Here is a 16,856-nt window from a genome sequence, read left to right as displayed (position 1 = left end):
CATACTTTTTTAAACAAGCAGGTACTTGCGGTTATGCTATCACAACACTTGCAGATTTATACAGTAATGCAAATACAATATGAAACTATACTTTTTTATTTAAAAAATATGTCACGCTGATGTGCTGCATGAAACAGAATTGAATGAATAAATAGTACTTTAATATCAGGTGGAGCGTGTGCAAACATAAACGGTTTATGTACACACCGACGCAAAAAAAAGCACTGGTTACTTGAAAAGATTTTATTTCAGAAATATAGTCTTAAAGATATTTTGACGCTCAATCTCTGTATCAATATGAATTGAAACAGTACAATACAAAACTTTATTTACAGAGCTCGAAAATGAGCCGCTATATGCACAGAGGGGCGCTCAGTCTTTGGTTAAAGCTTTATCATCCAAGTGCATTCAAGTCCTTGAGCGCAAGTGGTGAGGGCGCTGCCTCAGTCAGGGGTAGGGGTAGTATCAAGGGCCACCGGGGAGAATAGGCTAGGTCCAGCAGCAGATCTTGCAGGTGGTAACGGAAGTGCACTAGGCAGTTTTGGGGAGCAAGGATGGATAAATATATGAAGGGGCACAGTGAAGGATAATGTGGATGGAAGCCCGGGTGCCGATGTATTTCCAGTTGGGATATAGAGAATCCTCGTGAAGAGATTTTGAGGGTACCAGAAAATCTAGTGATGTGCTGAAAAGTGGAAGTAAGGTTGGTGTAAATGCGGGCCTGTGGGTGATGAGAAATACTGACCAGAGTTACAAAAAGCACAAGGATGGTGAGGAATGTGAGGAGGTGGTGTTGTGTCAGGCCCAGACTCAAAGGCCACTAGAATGGCTGGGCCTAGAGCGTGCACCATGCTGGCTGGAGAGGAAGTGGTGGCTGAGTGGAATGGTAGAGGGGAGCTCTATGTAAGAATGATAGTCTTGGGCTGAAGGGGTATTTTAGGCGTGGTTGCAAAGAGTAGCAGGACTGTGTGCAGAGCAGCCTGGCATGAGTGAAAAAGTGTTCTAGGCTGCAGGGATGAAACAGATTTCCCGGGCTTGAGATAAAGCCTGGCTTGGAGAAGTGCTGGAGTGAATGGAAAAGCCACGCTATGTACAGAGTTCAGGTAGCTGGGCCAGATGGACAGAGACAGATGGTCAGAGAGAGGCACGGCTGGATGAAGAATCCTTGGCATAAGGGAGAGAGTCCTCGCAACAAGAGCATCCTGGTTTGGCCGCACAGTCCTTCACTTGAGAAAGAGTCCTGACTGGGGGCAGAATCCTGGGCTGGTCAGAGTCCAGGCTCAGAGGAAAGTCCAGGCTGGTGAAAAGGCCTGGGCTTGAGGGAGAGTCCAGGCTGTGCTAGCAGTCCCTCCGGGGGCTGTGAGTCAGACTGTGCCTCCGCAGGTCGCAGTTTCGCCTGAACACTTTGCCGCACTGCTCACAGCTGTAGGGCTTGATGTCTGTATGGGTAAGAAGGTGAGTTTTCAGATTACTTCTCTGATTAAAGGTTCTTCCACAAGTGGGGCATTTGTGTGGAGATTCCTGTTCAGATTTGAAGCAAGCAAAGGATTAATCCTTTCCAAACTACCTCACAATACGTTTTAGTCTCTTTACACTGAACAGCACAAAACAGAGGTGCCTGGCACCCCGTGAGGTAAGCAAATATTAATTAATTCTATAACTTAACACCATTTCACTTCTTACCCCATAAGAGTGTAGCACTGAAGCATGCAGCTATTTTATTTTTTAAAAAGGCATAATGCAATTTGTCTATCACAAATTATAGAAGCCAGTTTAAACATGCCTTTGAACAACAACACTGACAAATCTCTTTATAAAAAGTAAAAAGCGCAGGATTCACACTGCACATTGTTTCATTACTTCTGCCTAGGTTTTATTTTCATGAAAGGGAAACAAACTCTAAACATTGTAATTGCAATAAGTGGTCACTGTTAGCTGCACTTTGAAGACCGCAGGTTTTTAAGTCAACTATCCCAAAATAAACATGTAAGTGATATTAAAAAAAAATACAGAACATGTAATATGGTCCTATATTGCCATCTCTAGATTCTAGTGACATTTACAAACCACCAGGCTGAATGATGCCACCGGAACCATTTAAGAACAATATTTAATCACATTACATGGTTAGCCTTAATGTCTAATGCATAGATATATCTACATAGACACACACATACACCCATCAAAAATACATATCTATTAGTATTTTGAAGAACAATGAAAGTCAAATTACTACTACATGTCTCTATATGTGCTATAAAATACAGTGCTAATGTGGTCAACTTGCCAGATAACATTACAAAATTCTAAATCATGCACGCTTGCAGGCAAAAAGACATACACAGAAAATGCATACATGCCAACATCCGACTTAGGAGAGATAATATACATTTCAAAAGCAAATACAACTCTATTATTTTAGTTTTCGCCTAATTAAAACTACCATCGCACCAATATAAGTGATGAGTTAAATTTAATGTACTTTATGTGAATCTCCCTCTTTGTTTTTTCTAAATGTGGGCATGTGTGATACATTTCCCAAATAGTTTCCTGGGTTTGTAAGGCGCACATTTGACGACCAATGCGCCTACTCTACGGCCTGGTGCGCAGTGCTGTGGCGGCTCGAGCGCGGCCTGAGCGCGTGCTGCGGCGCGCGGCGATGGGCCCTCACCTGCATGTGCAGAGTTTTGTGCACCGCCAGGGTCCTCGACTGGCAGAAGCCCTTCCCGCACTCCTGGCATTTGAACGGCTTCTCCTTGGAATGGATGTATCTGTGGGTTAAGAGAGAGCAGGGCTCAGCGGAAGCAACAGGAGAAAGACACACAAACAAGACCAGGCGCTCGTGTACGTTTCTGGAGATTTAAAAAAAAAAATTGCGTCCGTTTTGTGGCACAAGATTTATCCTTCTACAGCAAACAACAAACACCTTCTTAGAGTTTCATTATTGTGAACAAATGTATTCATTTCTACTTTCAATTTAATGCCGTTGTGTGCGCGCGGTATTGTGACAATAATATGGATGGCCAAAGACGGACACCTGGAAGCGTCACTGCGCGAGGTGGCGGTCTGGTTGTCACTAAAAAATGAAGGTCTTCCTGAAAACCCTGGGATCCTGAGGGCAGGCCTGCGAGCGCACGTGCGCTGCCGCGAGACACGGGGTCTCTTCGCCTGAGCCTGGGATTAAATTGAGGAACGAAACGAAAGCCTCGAACCGCTAAACCGGGACATGTAGGCGCTGTGCGCAGGCCTGGATAAAATAGCCTTGAAACGTCCCAGAAGGTGAGGAGGGCAGCTGACGCGGGCGCCTCTCCTCTCAGGCGCCCCTCACGCGCGCCGGTGCAAACCAGGGATGAGTTTCTATGTCCGTGTGCGCGGCCCCGTCCAGCAAACTCCCACGGAGGGGGACTCCTGTACTCCTCGCCCCTAACACTGCTCGGGGCTTGTTATGAGACAGAATTACATTATTAGGTTGATACTAGTAACACTTTTCCTGGGCTTGGAAACGACAAAAACCGCAGCAAAAAAATGAAATCGATAAAATACCACAAAAGGGACATATTGCCTCGGCTGAGGTCTGGCTCCCCATCGCTGCCCGTCTGTCTTACAAGTAAACGTTTCCGTTTCCGTACTATACAGCATGCTTCTGGTTGTCACCTTCGCAGGGGCGTAAGGTAAGAAGGCCCCTGCGGAGCGTGAGGCGTCTACAACCCCCCAAACAAGTCACAGGGGCCCCATTCCGCCCAAGGCCCCAAGCAGTATCTGTGAGCTACGGGCGCTTCGGGCGGGTGCCCTTGAGTTTCACTGATGTGTTGTACTATCAGTTACCGGACGCGCAGCCGACAACGATTCCTTCTAATTGGCACTTTGCCTTTATTATGGTTATACCAATAGCAGCTAATACTATTAGCACCACTGTTATTAATAAAAATGAAATCAAGTAATAATAATGATCTACTAATAGCGGCGATAATAATAACAAAACAACAACAGTTATTGTTATTATTAAAAACAACAGTAACAATAATAGTAACGGCAGTAATAATGATAATAATAGTAGTAATAATAATAATACATCAAAAGAACAATTATTAACAAGCAAGAATAAAAGTAATTCTTATCATCACCGATAATAACAATAATAATGGTTGTTCGTTATTATATTGTTGTTAACAATAATGGCGGTTGTTCTTTATTATTATTGCCCATTTCATTTTAGAGTATCAACGCAATTATTTTTATGATAGATTAAAATATATACAGCACCGAGAAGCGGTTCGATTTCAATAATCACAGATTCGCTCCTTTGGTGACATTAGTTTATTGTAGATTATCCTGGATAATTTGCCTAGAAAAATTCAACATATGCCACGTGTCTCTTAAACAGACAGTAAACGCTATTCTTCATTTATGACAATTCTGCAGTGTTATTGTTACTTACGATTTGGTCATTTTCTTAGCCAATACTTCGTCGTCCCTAATATTTTTTGGTAGTTATAGAATTTGGTACTGTTTGTTTAAAGATCTAAACTGGGTTTACTGACATTAACAGGTGTTTCTTCGGGTTTTCTCCGACTTTCTGGATGTCTCTATAATGAGCTCCCTCTGTCTGCAGTCTAACTTTGCTCTTACAGTTCCTGTGTTTTTCTATTGTTCTGCTATTTTTTCTGATATTTTTCTCTCTGTGAGTCTCTCTTCTCCGTCTACAATCGTTCTGTGATCACTATCTCTGCCTTCTCTATATTGGCTCTCTGCCTCCCTGGGCCCATTTATTTCTCCGAAGACTCTATGCTGTTTCGGTGTTTTGTCTGGGTGTTCCTCTCTGATGTCCTGTGGTGCTTCTATTTTCTATCTTTTAGTGCCACCTCTATGGTGTTTCTGTTTTCCAAGGTGCCTTTCTCTACAATTCTAATGATGTTTCACTGATTTCTTGGACGTCTCTCTGTCATCTCTTATTCGTCTCTCTGTTTTCTCTTACAAAGAGCCGAGTGAGTAGTGTTCCTCTGAGTTAATTGTGAAATAGCCAGAGTTACAATTTACAAATCACACACTATAGCTACTGCATAAATTAGCTGCCACTGAAACACCTGCTCCTCTGGGATATCGAGCCCTATAACAACTTGTTTTCTTCTCTGATTTTATGTATTAGTATATTTTATTAAAGATCACCGTGAGGACACCAGTATAATTGGCTTATAGTTAAAAAAAGAAAAATAGTTCAGCTGTTTTTGGGCCCTCGATACTTAATTTGCCAGGTTGTATAAACCCCAGATCGTATTGCTAGACAGGGATTGCTCCTCCAGTTGGTGCCTGGGCACACCCTCGCTAAATGCACCAGCACATACCAGGGCCAGGGTCGCCACTTCCTGCTGCACATGCTCTACCTCTGCATTTGCTAATGTGCTGCACACTACATAGCACAGAAAAAAGGTTAATCTTCTGCTCTGTGTTTCTACTCTTGTGCAGGTTCAGTCAAACACTACATCTTCCCTGATGAGCGCCTTCCACCACCCCTGGCCAGGGTGCGGTGTCCCACTGCATAGAATCTGCAGCCCTTCCTTTGGAGAGAACCATGGAGCACTTGTTGCGCTTCCGGGTCCCTTTGGTAGCATGCCCCCAGGAGACAAAGGATGAAAGGGGCAGTGGAGATTATGCATAAAGAAGACAGGAAGCACTACTTTGTCTCATCTTGCATCAAGAAGGGCCTGGTTGAGGATACAGGGATCTAAAGCAAAGGTAGAAGTAAAACAGCGTAAAGTGATTCTCAGCGTCACACAAAGTTAACACATGAGAGTAAAATATGTGTGATCTGCTTTGCTTGCAGTTTTAGAACCACCTTCTGACTTATGGATTAGTTAAGCAGGAAAGACAAAAAAAAGATTTCAGTAACACTAAGGAACTATTATAAACATGTACATGCGTGTAAACACTTAATGCGTTTTACCAGAATAAAAGATTTTTTAATCAGTTTTAGGTCTGGAAAATCCTGATTTATATTATTAATTATTGCAATAGCAAAGAGTATCCTATATTTTGGTAAGAGCTCCGTGAGTCCCGATGAACACAAGCTGGTGTGGCCCAGCAAGTGCTGTGTGCACAGTTTTACTCATGCCTGTTTTATTCGGTGCACCACTTGCCCCATTAGTTATGCAGTGCTCTACTGATCTTTTTTGTAAGTGTTTCTCTAATTCGGTTTCATTCTGCAGTGGCGCCCTCTCTCGCTCGGCTTTCTCTATACTGTTTCTCTGGCCAATGTACCCTTGAGTGTCGCCTCGTCTCCTACACAATGTTATGAAGGGTGTATATTTTTATTAAGTTATATCATTTTTTAAACTGTTTGCTACTGGTCTGGAGTTGTGAATTTGGTTTGGTGCTGCTTCATCCGGTAGTGCTGGGTACTGTTCACTACCCATGAATCCTCCAGAAGTGCTGCATGCCCTACTGACAGTTTTGCGTCCATTAGGCAATCCTCTGTGTCCTGTACCCCCCTCCCGTTACCACTCAGGTAGCTTCTCCAATCCTACCATATAACCTGTAGTGCCTCAGCTAATCAAGTTTGCAGGCTTTATCGCTTGTGACCCTTCACTTGTTTGTGTGTTCCCTGAGATCCATTTGTGATGTGGTGAAGCCAGCCCTTACCATCACCTGTGACCCCAGAGGAGGTTTGTCCGCTCTCTTTTGCCATCTGAGTGGTTTATTTTGCCTTTATAAGTCACTTCTTCCCACCAAGGGAGTACATCCTGACCCCTTTCCTGATCTGTGGCCCCTGAGATAGGTCTTCTTCCCTGGCTGCTTTACTTGTAGCCCCATAACTGATTTCTCCCACTCTTCTCATGTTCTGCAGTCCCTTAGATGGTATCACCTACCAAATCCTCTGTGACTTAAGAACTGGTTCTAGCTGTCCTGCTCCCTATCCATTTGCCTTAAAAGTGGACCCTCCTCTCCTCCCCCCTCACCTCTTGACCTCTAGATGGGCTGTCCAGTCCCCTCACCTGTGGTCCCGCAGGTGGTCCTGCCTCCGGAAGGCCTTGTGGCAAATGTCGCAGGTATATGGCCTCTCGTCAGTGTGGGTCCTCTCGTGGATAAGGAGGTTGTAAGACTTAGTGAAATGTCTGCCACAGAATTTGCAAATGAACTCCTTCTTGGTCTTGGAGGGCAGTCGGCCCCGCGAGGGCTTTCTGTCAGGGGACAGCTTACTGATCTCAGAGCCCAGAGTGGCCCCCGGTCCTGGACTCAGTTTTGCCAGATCCCCGAGCTTGGGTGGGTCCTCCTGAGTGGCGGCAATAGCCAGGTTGGCAAAGTCAAAGCGTGGCCTGTCCTTGCGGTGCAGAGTAGGAAGTCCTCGGGCAAGGCTACCTTGCTTGGGGTGGAAAAGGTGGGCAGCAGCAAAGGGCAGCCCAGGAAAAGAGAAGCGAGCGTCCAGCAGGCCTTGCGCAGCTGCCATTTCAGTGATAGTTGAGCTGCTGATGCCGTGCAAGCTGGGATAGCCCAGAGTCCAGTGGTTCATGTGCATGGTCTGCACCGCGCTCAGTCCATAGAGGCCCTGCAGCTGGTCTACCGCGGCCGGAAACGTGTTGACAGCTTGCAGGAAGGAGTAGTTGGTGAGCTGCAGTGATGGGTGCAGGGGAATAGGGGCAGGCAGCGCTTTACTCCCCATCTTCCCTTCCCAAGCAGGCGTAATCACAAGAGGCAGTGCTTCTTTTTTCGGACTGCTGTGCTCCACTCCGACCATGGGCAGGAATCCTAAGGAAAGAAGAGGGTCAGACAGTCACTCAGGTGGCATTAGCACTAGAATCACTCCGAAGGAGAAGAGGGGCAGACAGTCACTCATGTACCACTGGAGCAGGAATCAATCTCAATGAGAGAAGAGGGGCAGTCACTCACTCGTGTAGTATTAGCACAACAATCACTACCAAGGAGAAGAGGATCAGACAGTCACTCGTGTACCATTTGAGCAGGAATCAATCAGAAGAAATGACGGGCAGACAGTCACTCTGGACTTAGGGTGGAAGATTCAGCACTAAGTCACTCGTGGCATTAAAGTAGGAATCACCCCAAGGAAAAAAGAGGGGCAGTCACTCACATGGCATTAAAACAGGAGTAAATCTCAAGGAAATAAGAGGAGCGGGTAGTCACTCGGGTGGCATTAGGAGGAATACATCCAAATGTGAGAAGAGGGGCAGGCAGTCACGCATGTGGCATTAGTGCAGGAATCACTCCAACGGGGAGGAGCGGGGCAGTCACTGGTGGTACACTAAGGGACGTGTTCGGGATAAGAAGGATGAGAAGGGCAGCTACTAATGTTTTATTGGGTAAGAGGTGAGGGCCAGTGTTCGTCATGTGTCCTTGTAGGGTGTGGATCACATTGCGAGCGAGGACAGTCAGTGGCGTGACTGCGAAGTTAAAACCATAAGGGGAGAAGAGAAGAGCGGCATTTCATTGCGAGTATGTGAAGAAATAACTTTGAAGAGGAACCTTTTTTCCGGGTTTCACTCACACAGGACAGTTATCTGTGGCATTCACTCGTGGAATACACTCCTGGCATCCTGACAGTTAACTCTGCAGTCACTCCTACCTCGCTACCGCCCCAATCACCCCCTAGCAACCCTGTGCATATCTTCACGGGCCACTGAACACCGACTGAACACCCACCCCAGGAGGAGATAGGCGCCCGACCACACACCACTTTCTATGTGAAAACCACAAGTACAAATACCGCACAAATACCCAAAAAGGCGAAAACCCTATTATTCCTTAACCGTTATTTTCTGTCAGTATATAGTGCCACGACTGAAGTCAATCAAATGTTACGTTAAAGACAATAGAGTGGGTTTTTTAAGCAATTATCGGGCTAAGCAATGTTTTCAGAGTAACACAGGAAGCTCCACGCTACCCAAGTTTGCTTCTGAGACTGACAGTGCGTGCGTGCGTGTCTGCGTGCCTCAGCGTGGGGTGCGTACGCATGCGCACTCTACGCGCGGAGCCGACGAAGCCAGGAGGGCGCCGCGGTGCCAGTGCGGACTGCTGGCGGTCCGCGCGGGGGCGGTTTTAGGCACCTCCCTTGCGGTAACAGTACGTGTGTGATCGTAGCTTCTACGCGCCGAGCACAGTGTGCCCGCGCTCAAGATAACCGTTCGCAAAACAGACGCCTTAGACTAAGATTGGGGATACCGGGCCTTGCGGCCTCCCACCCCCCGGGGAGGTGTGTCCTGATTTGTAACACTTTGCAGAGTCCATTAGGCGTCGAGGGATCATCTTCAGCGGAGGTGGAGGGGTAGGCTCGTCTCTTCCCAGCCCCAGTGCTTATTTTCTTTCCTTCAACATCATCTAATTTATCAGGATTTCTGAAGGGGGAAAAGTAACACTTCCCAGCTCTCCGGGCTTCGGCACTTTGCATCCAGATCCTTTCCAGATGGAGCGGGGCGGCAGCATCTGTCCAGAGGTGCGCAAGGAGGGGCTCCTCCGACAGGGGTGGGGAGAGGAGGTTCTGCATGACCAAGCCGCTGCATTTTAAACTGTACCTGCCGGTGATCGTTGAATCTGCCTGCACCGGCATGTACCTTCATCACCTCGAACCTTCTGTCTGCAGGACTGTGTAGAGGTTACGGACCTCACCGTACCGTACCGAGGGATATTTCAGGGGGTAATTATGCATTTCACTACTCAATGATGCAGGATTGTACACGAGTTTATTATGCACTTCTCTGCGCCCCCTGCAGGATAGTACATGGGGTTATTCACTTCTCTAACTCTTCCAAGGGATTTAACAGAGGGTTATTGTGCACTTCTCTACACTCTCTTGCAGGATAGTACACCGGGCTATTATACTCTTTGCTGCTCCCCAGTAGAATTATACAGTAGATGTATTAAACCCTCCGTATTTGCATGGACTTCAGCACGTCACCATAGTCTCCTTACAAATAGTACAGGTCATAAACACATCACCATGCCCTCTTTCAGACAGTGCATTGGGCTGCACGCACTTTTACATCCTCCTGCAGAATCGCACGGGGTTAAGCACACTACGTGCACATCACGTAAACTGCAGGGTTGTACAGGGGTAAACGACATCACCATGCCCCCCTGCGGATAGTGCAAAGGATTATATTAGTTCAGTACCTTTGAAACGTGTTGGTAAATTTCCACAGAACAGTGCCATGGTGCAAGTTAAGCACCTCACCCTAACCTGCAGGTGTGTACACGGGCGGCTATGCTACAGACGTCTACCATTTTTGTAGTCTACATATCCTGTGCAGGGACAGGAGACAAGCTAATGAAAGATCACGAGGCACGTAGTGTCGCCCAGGCTCGAGACGGTTCGCAGACAGCTGCGCCACCGTGAGAGTTCTGAGGACTTTGGGAGGGGGGGGGGGGTAGTAAAGCGCTAACCGTGCCCATACTGAAGCGGTTCACGTGTGCTATACACGTGCCAGGCCAAGTGCATTAGCACAGTTGTGAACTGAATGGTATTAGCACAGCACATTCTAACTAACGGTCTTGCAAAATACCCATTTAATGAATCCCACTCCTGGGATTTAACCCCTAGTGCTTGGAATCTCCTTGGAACAAACAGAAGGCGTTCAACCATAAAGTGGAAAATGCTATTTACACCGGTGTTGAGGGACAGACGTGGCCTCTCTGGTCACCCCCGAGCACTCAGTACTGGTAATAAACAGCACTGTGGGCATTTGCATACATCACATACATTCGTGACTATGTTGTGTTTGTGCACAAACAGGTTTATTTTAAATAAATACAAATAGCGGCAGATTAGCAAATGGTTGTTAATATCAACACTAGGCCTCTAACATCTGTGCACACGGTATTTCTAATAGTGACGGTAAATGCTGCTGATACAGTCTCTCGGGCGCCCATTTCAAGCAGAGGAAGTTACGAGGTGACTGTGAACAGTGTACGCTATGCGCAGATATGGACGGGGGTGTCTCCGTGCCTCCCTGGGCGCTGCGGCCCTCATCCGCAGGTATGTGACCCCCGGGAGAAGATGCGTGGGGGTAATGAGAGCTGGGGACAGTTTCACTCAGACCACTGGACCGAGGCTGTAACCTCCCTCTTCTAGTAAACATTCCCACTGTTAATCTCGCGTGGGGGGGGGGAGAGGGGGGAGGCGTTTTACCGTCGAAGACATCCAGGAGTAAAAGCTTTTTTTTCCAATTAAGACGCCTCTCATTGCCTGCATGGTACAAGGCATTACTTAGAAAAAACACTGCAACACAATTGCCACAGATGGAAGCGCACCGAAAGACAAACGAAAATGAACAGCCAGCAGGAAGAGCTCATTCACAGAAACTATAATCCATTGTGAGCATTATGTGCAGCTGATTTGCACAAAACAAGACAAATGGAATGTATGAAAAGACACGCTAACATACACAAAACACACAAATTAAAGTGTACAAATACACCAAGTGAAATGTCATAATAGACAATCAAAATACACAAATGATAATAAGAAAATCTGGTGCACAAATATACACAACACACAAACAGTTACGGAGACAAGTTAAAACGTACAAGTGGAAATAAAAATTAAATTGCACAAATAAAATAAAACACAGAAGCTAAAATGTAGAAATACGCAAACTAAAATGCACAAATATCTGAAATGAAATCCACAAATTACAATTCAGATTAAATGCAAAAGGCGCATCTATTGGGACGAATCATAAATAAGCCGTTCTCTTATACGGCTTTAGTTTGTTCACATTCAGATACAGCCGCCTCAAACAGTCGTCAGAAAACGACAAACTGCGTTTGACCGTTGTATATTCCGGTTTCAGATTGAAGTGTTTTTATTTTTTTCTAAAAACCGACACATGGTCCTCGACGCACCCTAGATCGCAGGGTAAACTCGCACTTCTGTGCGCGAGATGTACCCTCGGACACATTTCTATAACTCGCCTCGCTGTGGAATTCAGTCGGGGTCGCATCTGGACATTCTGTTTTAACGTTAAATTTTAGTTCTTGTTTTGTTGTTCAGTATGATTCAAAGCATCCACGTCACACGCACCTCCCACGAATACAGACTGACCCCAAATTTACACGTATCATCTCTAGAAAGCACTAATTCAAAATAAACCCCCCTTTCCCATGATGTCCTTTGTTTTACTGACTACAGTCTGCCTTCATAATACGTGCGCGCAGATTTCCCTGAGCTGTGGCTGTGAGTATTCAGCCACTGCAAGTCTGAAGTTCAAAGCACTCGGAAGAGGTTTGATTCCGTGGCACCAGAATGGAGGCTTGAGGCACTTATATCAATTTATTTTTGTAATAGTGTAACTTCCTTGCCAGTGAATCCATTGATACACCCCTCCCCGCATAATGTAGGCGCTATTAGAACCTTCCGCTGCCCCTATCGCCCCCGCCATTTTAAGTCGTCTGAACATAACGTGTGGTAGAAGCCTTAGGGGTAGAACCTCGTAGGCTATGGGTGCAATGACATGTCTTTTTGGGACATATTTGATTTGTATTGCCACCTATTTGAATCATTGTGATTATTACTACTAAGTTATGTATTTATCAAAGCAAACGAAAACACATCGATGTACAACTGCCCCCTCCCCTTGAGTTTTTGGTGAGGGGACACCTCTCCACCAGAAAAGTATATCATTTAATTTACAGGTTCTCGGAGCAGTGTTCGACGCTTGTTTTTCTCCACTTTACCACAATGGAATTTCCCTTCCCTGCGCCTCTTGGCGGGCATTCGCGACCACACGGAGAGGTAGGTGGTCTGTCAGATGTGGGGCCAGAGGAGGCGGGCTTTCCCACTTCTCCACACTGCGTGATCCTGAACAGAGCGCTCAGCTTCCCGTGGCCCCTGTTATAAAAGCATGCAGCGTTCAGAAACAGCTTGGACCGGTCTGAGGCGCTATACTTAAACAAGTTCGTAGTTTCTCGTGTAGTTCATTATGGGTAGTTATTTAGTTCGCACTTCAGCGGGGTATCAGATCAACCTGTTGTGCAGTAAGTGTTCGCCCTTGGCGGAGTTTAGTACGAGTAATGGCACTAGCACATACAAATCATGCAGAGACTTGAGCGGCCAAGCCACCGGGACTGCGGGCATAGTTCCCAAGCTGTTCTACGTAGCTGCAGTCATAAGTAGGCCTCGTGGAATCCACGCGTAGATTGAGAACAAGCTCTGGGGGCTGCAGGCTTTGCCCCTAACAGCTTGCCTCCTAGGCAGCCTGGATATCGCCGAAGGCCAAGGCTCAGGGTAGGCAGGTAGTATAAGTTAGCCTTCATGGCCTACATGCATAGCGCTTAAAAGCAAGCACTCCTCGCAGGATACTGGGAAGAGCAAGTCTGGCAGGTGGCATGCTTAGCGCCGAGACCACATCTTGAGGTTACCCATAGCAGGCCGCAACGCCTGCAGTTTATCAGCCAACCCGGGGCCATAAGGCGACGACCACACGGGCCTGGTGTGCGCTTAACTACGAGAGGCTTGAACAACCTGCGAATTACTCTTCCAAGAAGAGGGCCCTCCCCTGTGCCGAGGAGGACGGGAGGGGTGGCACCAGAAGGTTATAACTTTACTGTCACTGAAGCTGCTGCTGACACGGAACGTGAGAAGCGTTTTCAGACTCGACAACACATGATACATGTATGTTTCTATGGGCTGGAAGTATGAGAGACTCTAAGAACCCACAGCCTGCGGCCGGTTCCAGTGAGCCACTGAAGCCGTGTCTTGGTCCAGACCACAAGGGGCAGTCCCTCGGGGTCCCGGGGGGGCCCACATATTGTCACTGATCCCGATCTTTCTTCCTCAGCGATATGTTCTTATTACACCTGCCCCACTCGCCGCTCTGCATGTCACCGATTTCCCATGCTCCCCTCGCCGTCCGCATGTCACCGATTTTCCCTGACCGCTCGACCCTACATGTCACTGAATTTCCCTCCCCCCCTCATTCCCTGTGTCCCTGATTTTCCGCTGCTCGTCCCTCTTTGTGTCAACGGTCCCCCCCACATGACACACGTTTCCAGGCCCTCGCCGCCCCTGCGTGCGGTCACATCCCCGGACTTAGTGTGTTTCTCCCTACCTGCATGACGGCGGGCACTGCCCCACCTATAAGTTTATGGCGCTGCCTGTGCCTGGCACCGGGTTTCTCAGGCAGTGGAGGCGCCAGCGGGAGCCCAGCCCGGGCCTTTAATCTGACAAACCGCAGAGGCAGGGGCTCTGTGCAGGTCAGGCACAGGGCACAAGCCAGCTGTCTGTGTCACTGCCTGTACTATGCACAGAGTGACTGACCCTGGACGCACTGCTTCCAGCGCAAACACGCACGTGCTGTGCACAGAACAACCATGAATTTCACTGTAGCGATTAGTAGTGGCACTGACCGCTAAGTGACCCCCGCGCCCCCGAAACAACGTAGAAAGAAAGCTACAGGGTATATCCCCGGTGTCCTGTGTGCACCTGTGGGCGATAAGTGCACAGTGTAATACTGGCTCTTGTGGAACATGTGTGCACAAATGACAGGGCAATAGAGGGGGGTCTGTGTGTGACCCCACCTCTGGGTGATCTCGTTCACAGTGTAACACTGGCTCTCGGTTGCACCTGTGTACGTAAGTGACAAGGCAACGGTCTATGTGTGACCCCACCTGTGGGCGATCAGTGCACCATGTAACACTGGCTCTCGGTGGAACCTGTGTCCTTTAGTGACAAGGCAGGGGTCTGTATGTGGCCTCAACTGTGGGAGATCCCTGGAGAGTGTAACCTGGCTCTCGGTGGAACCTGTGTGCATAAGTGACAAGGCAACGGAGGCGGGTCTGTGCGTAGCCGCAGCCTTTGAGCGAACCTGTGCACCGGGTAACACAGTCTGCCTCACCACCCACGGCAGATAGGTGTGTAGACATGGGAGCAGGCGTGGCCCTGGCAGTGTAAACTGTTGTGCACTGCGTGACCCAAACTCTGTGAAGAAGCGCGTTACACAGGTGTCAAAGCACAACAGTCTAGGCTCCAGTCCACAGTGGAAAACCAGATGTGTGAACAACCGCTACACGTAAGCCGGGGAGCATCGTGCACCATTAATCACTGAACTGCACAGGCACATAAGTGATAAATCACTGCAGCGCAGGCGGGCTATGGCCTCGGCAGAGTCATGCGCTCAGTGTGCCGCTGGTTCTGTGAATCAGTGCCCAGCAGTGCCACCCCAGCAGCTCAGGCCCCTGTGTGCACTGACACCCCCTCTCAGAGAAGCACTCCGCACACGTGACTGCAGGAGTCTAATCTCATGTTCACAGCATAACATCTCCTCCACATGGGTGACGAGGCTACAGTCACTGATCTAAGCTACAGTGGGCAGTGTAACACTGAAACTCTCAAACTGCACTGCACATAGGCGGCAAGACGTGGCTGTGTGACCCTCTGCAGTTTTCTAGAGTGCAGCGCGGACTCTGGGAAGGAGCGCTGCACATAAGTGACCAGTGGCGCTAGGCACACAGGGAGCTCGACAGCCTAAACTCGTATGGGGAGTGTAACACAAGCAGCTCTGCACATTGCTGAAGTGGTGCCGGGACGGCTGAGTCTGATCTAGTAGGGTTCTGGTTTATAGTATTTGTAACACTGGAACAGGTTCCACTGTTTTAGACACGCGTGTGTGATTCCGACATTCTAAACCACCGTTAGTTGTGCAACACTGGAACAGCTCTGCACAGGCGTGTCACAACAACAATCGTGAACTCTAGTGAGCGGTGTAACTCTGGACCAGCACTTCAGAGAGATTACCTGCTGTTCTGACAACACTCTAAACTCCAGTGAGTAGTACAACACTGGAGCAGCAGTGCAAAAAGGGGATAGGCTGTTCTAAGCACGGATGTGTAACTGCAACTCTACGTCAAGTGAGTCGTGTGGCACTGGATAAGCTCTGCAGGCAGGCGACGGACTGTTTTAAGCTCCAGTTAGTAGTGTAGCACTGGAGCGGCAGTGCAGAAATGTGATAGGCTGTTCTAAACATGGGTGTGTAATGACAACACTCCAAGCTCCAGCGAGCAGTAGAGCGTAAATGTGGTAAGCTGTTCTAGGCATGGATGTGTAACTGCAAAACTTTACGTCCAGTGAGTAGTGAAACTCTGGAGCGGTAGTGCAGAGGTGGCAGGCTGTTCTAAGCACGGGTATGTAATGACAGCAGTCTAAGCTCCAGTGAGAGGTGTAACACTGGAGCAGCAGTGCAGACTGCTGTAAGCACGCGTGTGTAACCACAACACTCAAAGCTCTCGTGATAGGTGAATCACTGCAGCAACAGTGGTGCAGTGTCCCCTCCGTGACTTCAGACACTTACCCAGCTCCAGAGGCTGCTCCCGGGCCTCCTCGGGCTCCGCTGCGGCTCCTCTGTCCTGCTCTCAGCGGCTCCCAGGGCCGGCCGGTGGCTCCACCGAGCCTGGGCTCAGCGGGGCTCCCCGGGGGGACTCCACCCGCCCGCGGGCATGATCAGACTGTGACAGCGCCGGGCGCGGGTCTCTCGCTGCTCCGGGCTCCGCGGCTCTCCCCCTCCGCGCTCCCACAAAGTTTCCTCCGGGTCTGAGCGCGGGCTCCGGGCGCCACCACCTTTCAGCAGCGAGGAGGCCTCCACCTCTGGCCCCGCCCCGCGCCCCGCCCCCAGCCCGGCCAACGCCCCGCCCCTCAGGCGCCGGCCTCCCGAGCCCCGCCCACATAGAACCTGAGCCCCGCCCATCAAAGAACGGAGAGCTTCGGCCCGCACCGTTCGGGACACGCCCATTGATGACCACGCCCCTTATGTTTGTATGTAACTGGTTCTTAAAGGGCTACAGCACCCGTTCCAAGGCTGGAACTTCTGTCTGGGGCGCTTCAACGTGGGAAATAAGTGTCCTATAATTGCACTATAGCC

The 16,856-nt window shown here is 48.6% G+C and overlaps 1 protein-coding gene across 2 annotated transcripts; it reads right to left on the bottom strand.

Moving 5' to 3' along the window:
• Window positions 1-228: 228 nt before the first annotated feature.
• OSR2 (odd-skipped related transciption factor 2) lies at window positions 229-16,562 on the bottom strand. Of its 2 annotated transcripts, none has more exons than XM_069220542.1 (4): window positions 16,290-16,562; window positions 6,990-7,740; window positions 2,672-2,771; window positions 229-1,521 (listed from the first exon to the last, which is right to left on the bottom strand). In XM_069220542.1, the coding sequence occupies exons 2-4, from the start codon at window positions 7,727-7,729 to the stop codon at window positions 1,339-1,341; spliced, it is 1,023 nt and encodes a 340-aa protein (XP_069076643.1). In that variant the 5' UTR covers window positions 7,730-7,740; window positions 16,290-16,562; the 3' UTR covers window positions 229-1,338. The 2 variants fall into 2 exon arrangements, with proteins under 2 accessions (XP_069076643.1, XP_069076645.1); XM_069220544.1 differs by having other exon boundaries at window positions 229-1,439; window positions 16,290-16,561.
• Window positions 16,563-16,856: the final 294 nt, after the last annotated feature.

The sequence above is a fragment of the Pleurodeles waltl genome, chromosome 2_2, assembly GCF_031143425.1.
Source record: "Pleurodeles waltl isolate 20211129_DDA chromosome 2_2, aPleWal1.hap1.20221129, whole genome shotgun sequence".
Taxonomy (NCBI): domain Eukaryota; kingdom Metazoa; phylum Chordata; class Amphibia; order Caudata; family Salamandridae; genus Pleurodeles; species Pleurodeles waltl.
Note: the sequence above shows the minus strand (reverse complement) of the source record. Positions and strands in the feature narration are given on the sequence as shown.

Excerpts from the sequence above, each read along its gene's own strand:
- OSR2 (XM_069220542.1), bottom strand. The coding sequence starts at position 7,729 with ATGGTCGGAGTGGAGCACAGCAGTCCGAAAAAAGAAGCACTGCCTCTT. Across the intron at positions 2,772-6,989 it reads GACCACCTGCGGGACCACAG|ATACATCCATTCCAAGGAGA; the intron begins GTGAGGGGACTG and ends CTTAACCCACAG. Across the intron at positions 1,522-2,671 it reads ACAAAACTCTGCACATGCAG|GAATCTCCACACAAATGCCC; the intron begins GTGAGGGCCCAT and ends AAATCTGAACAG.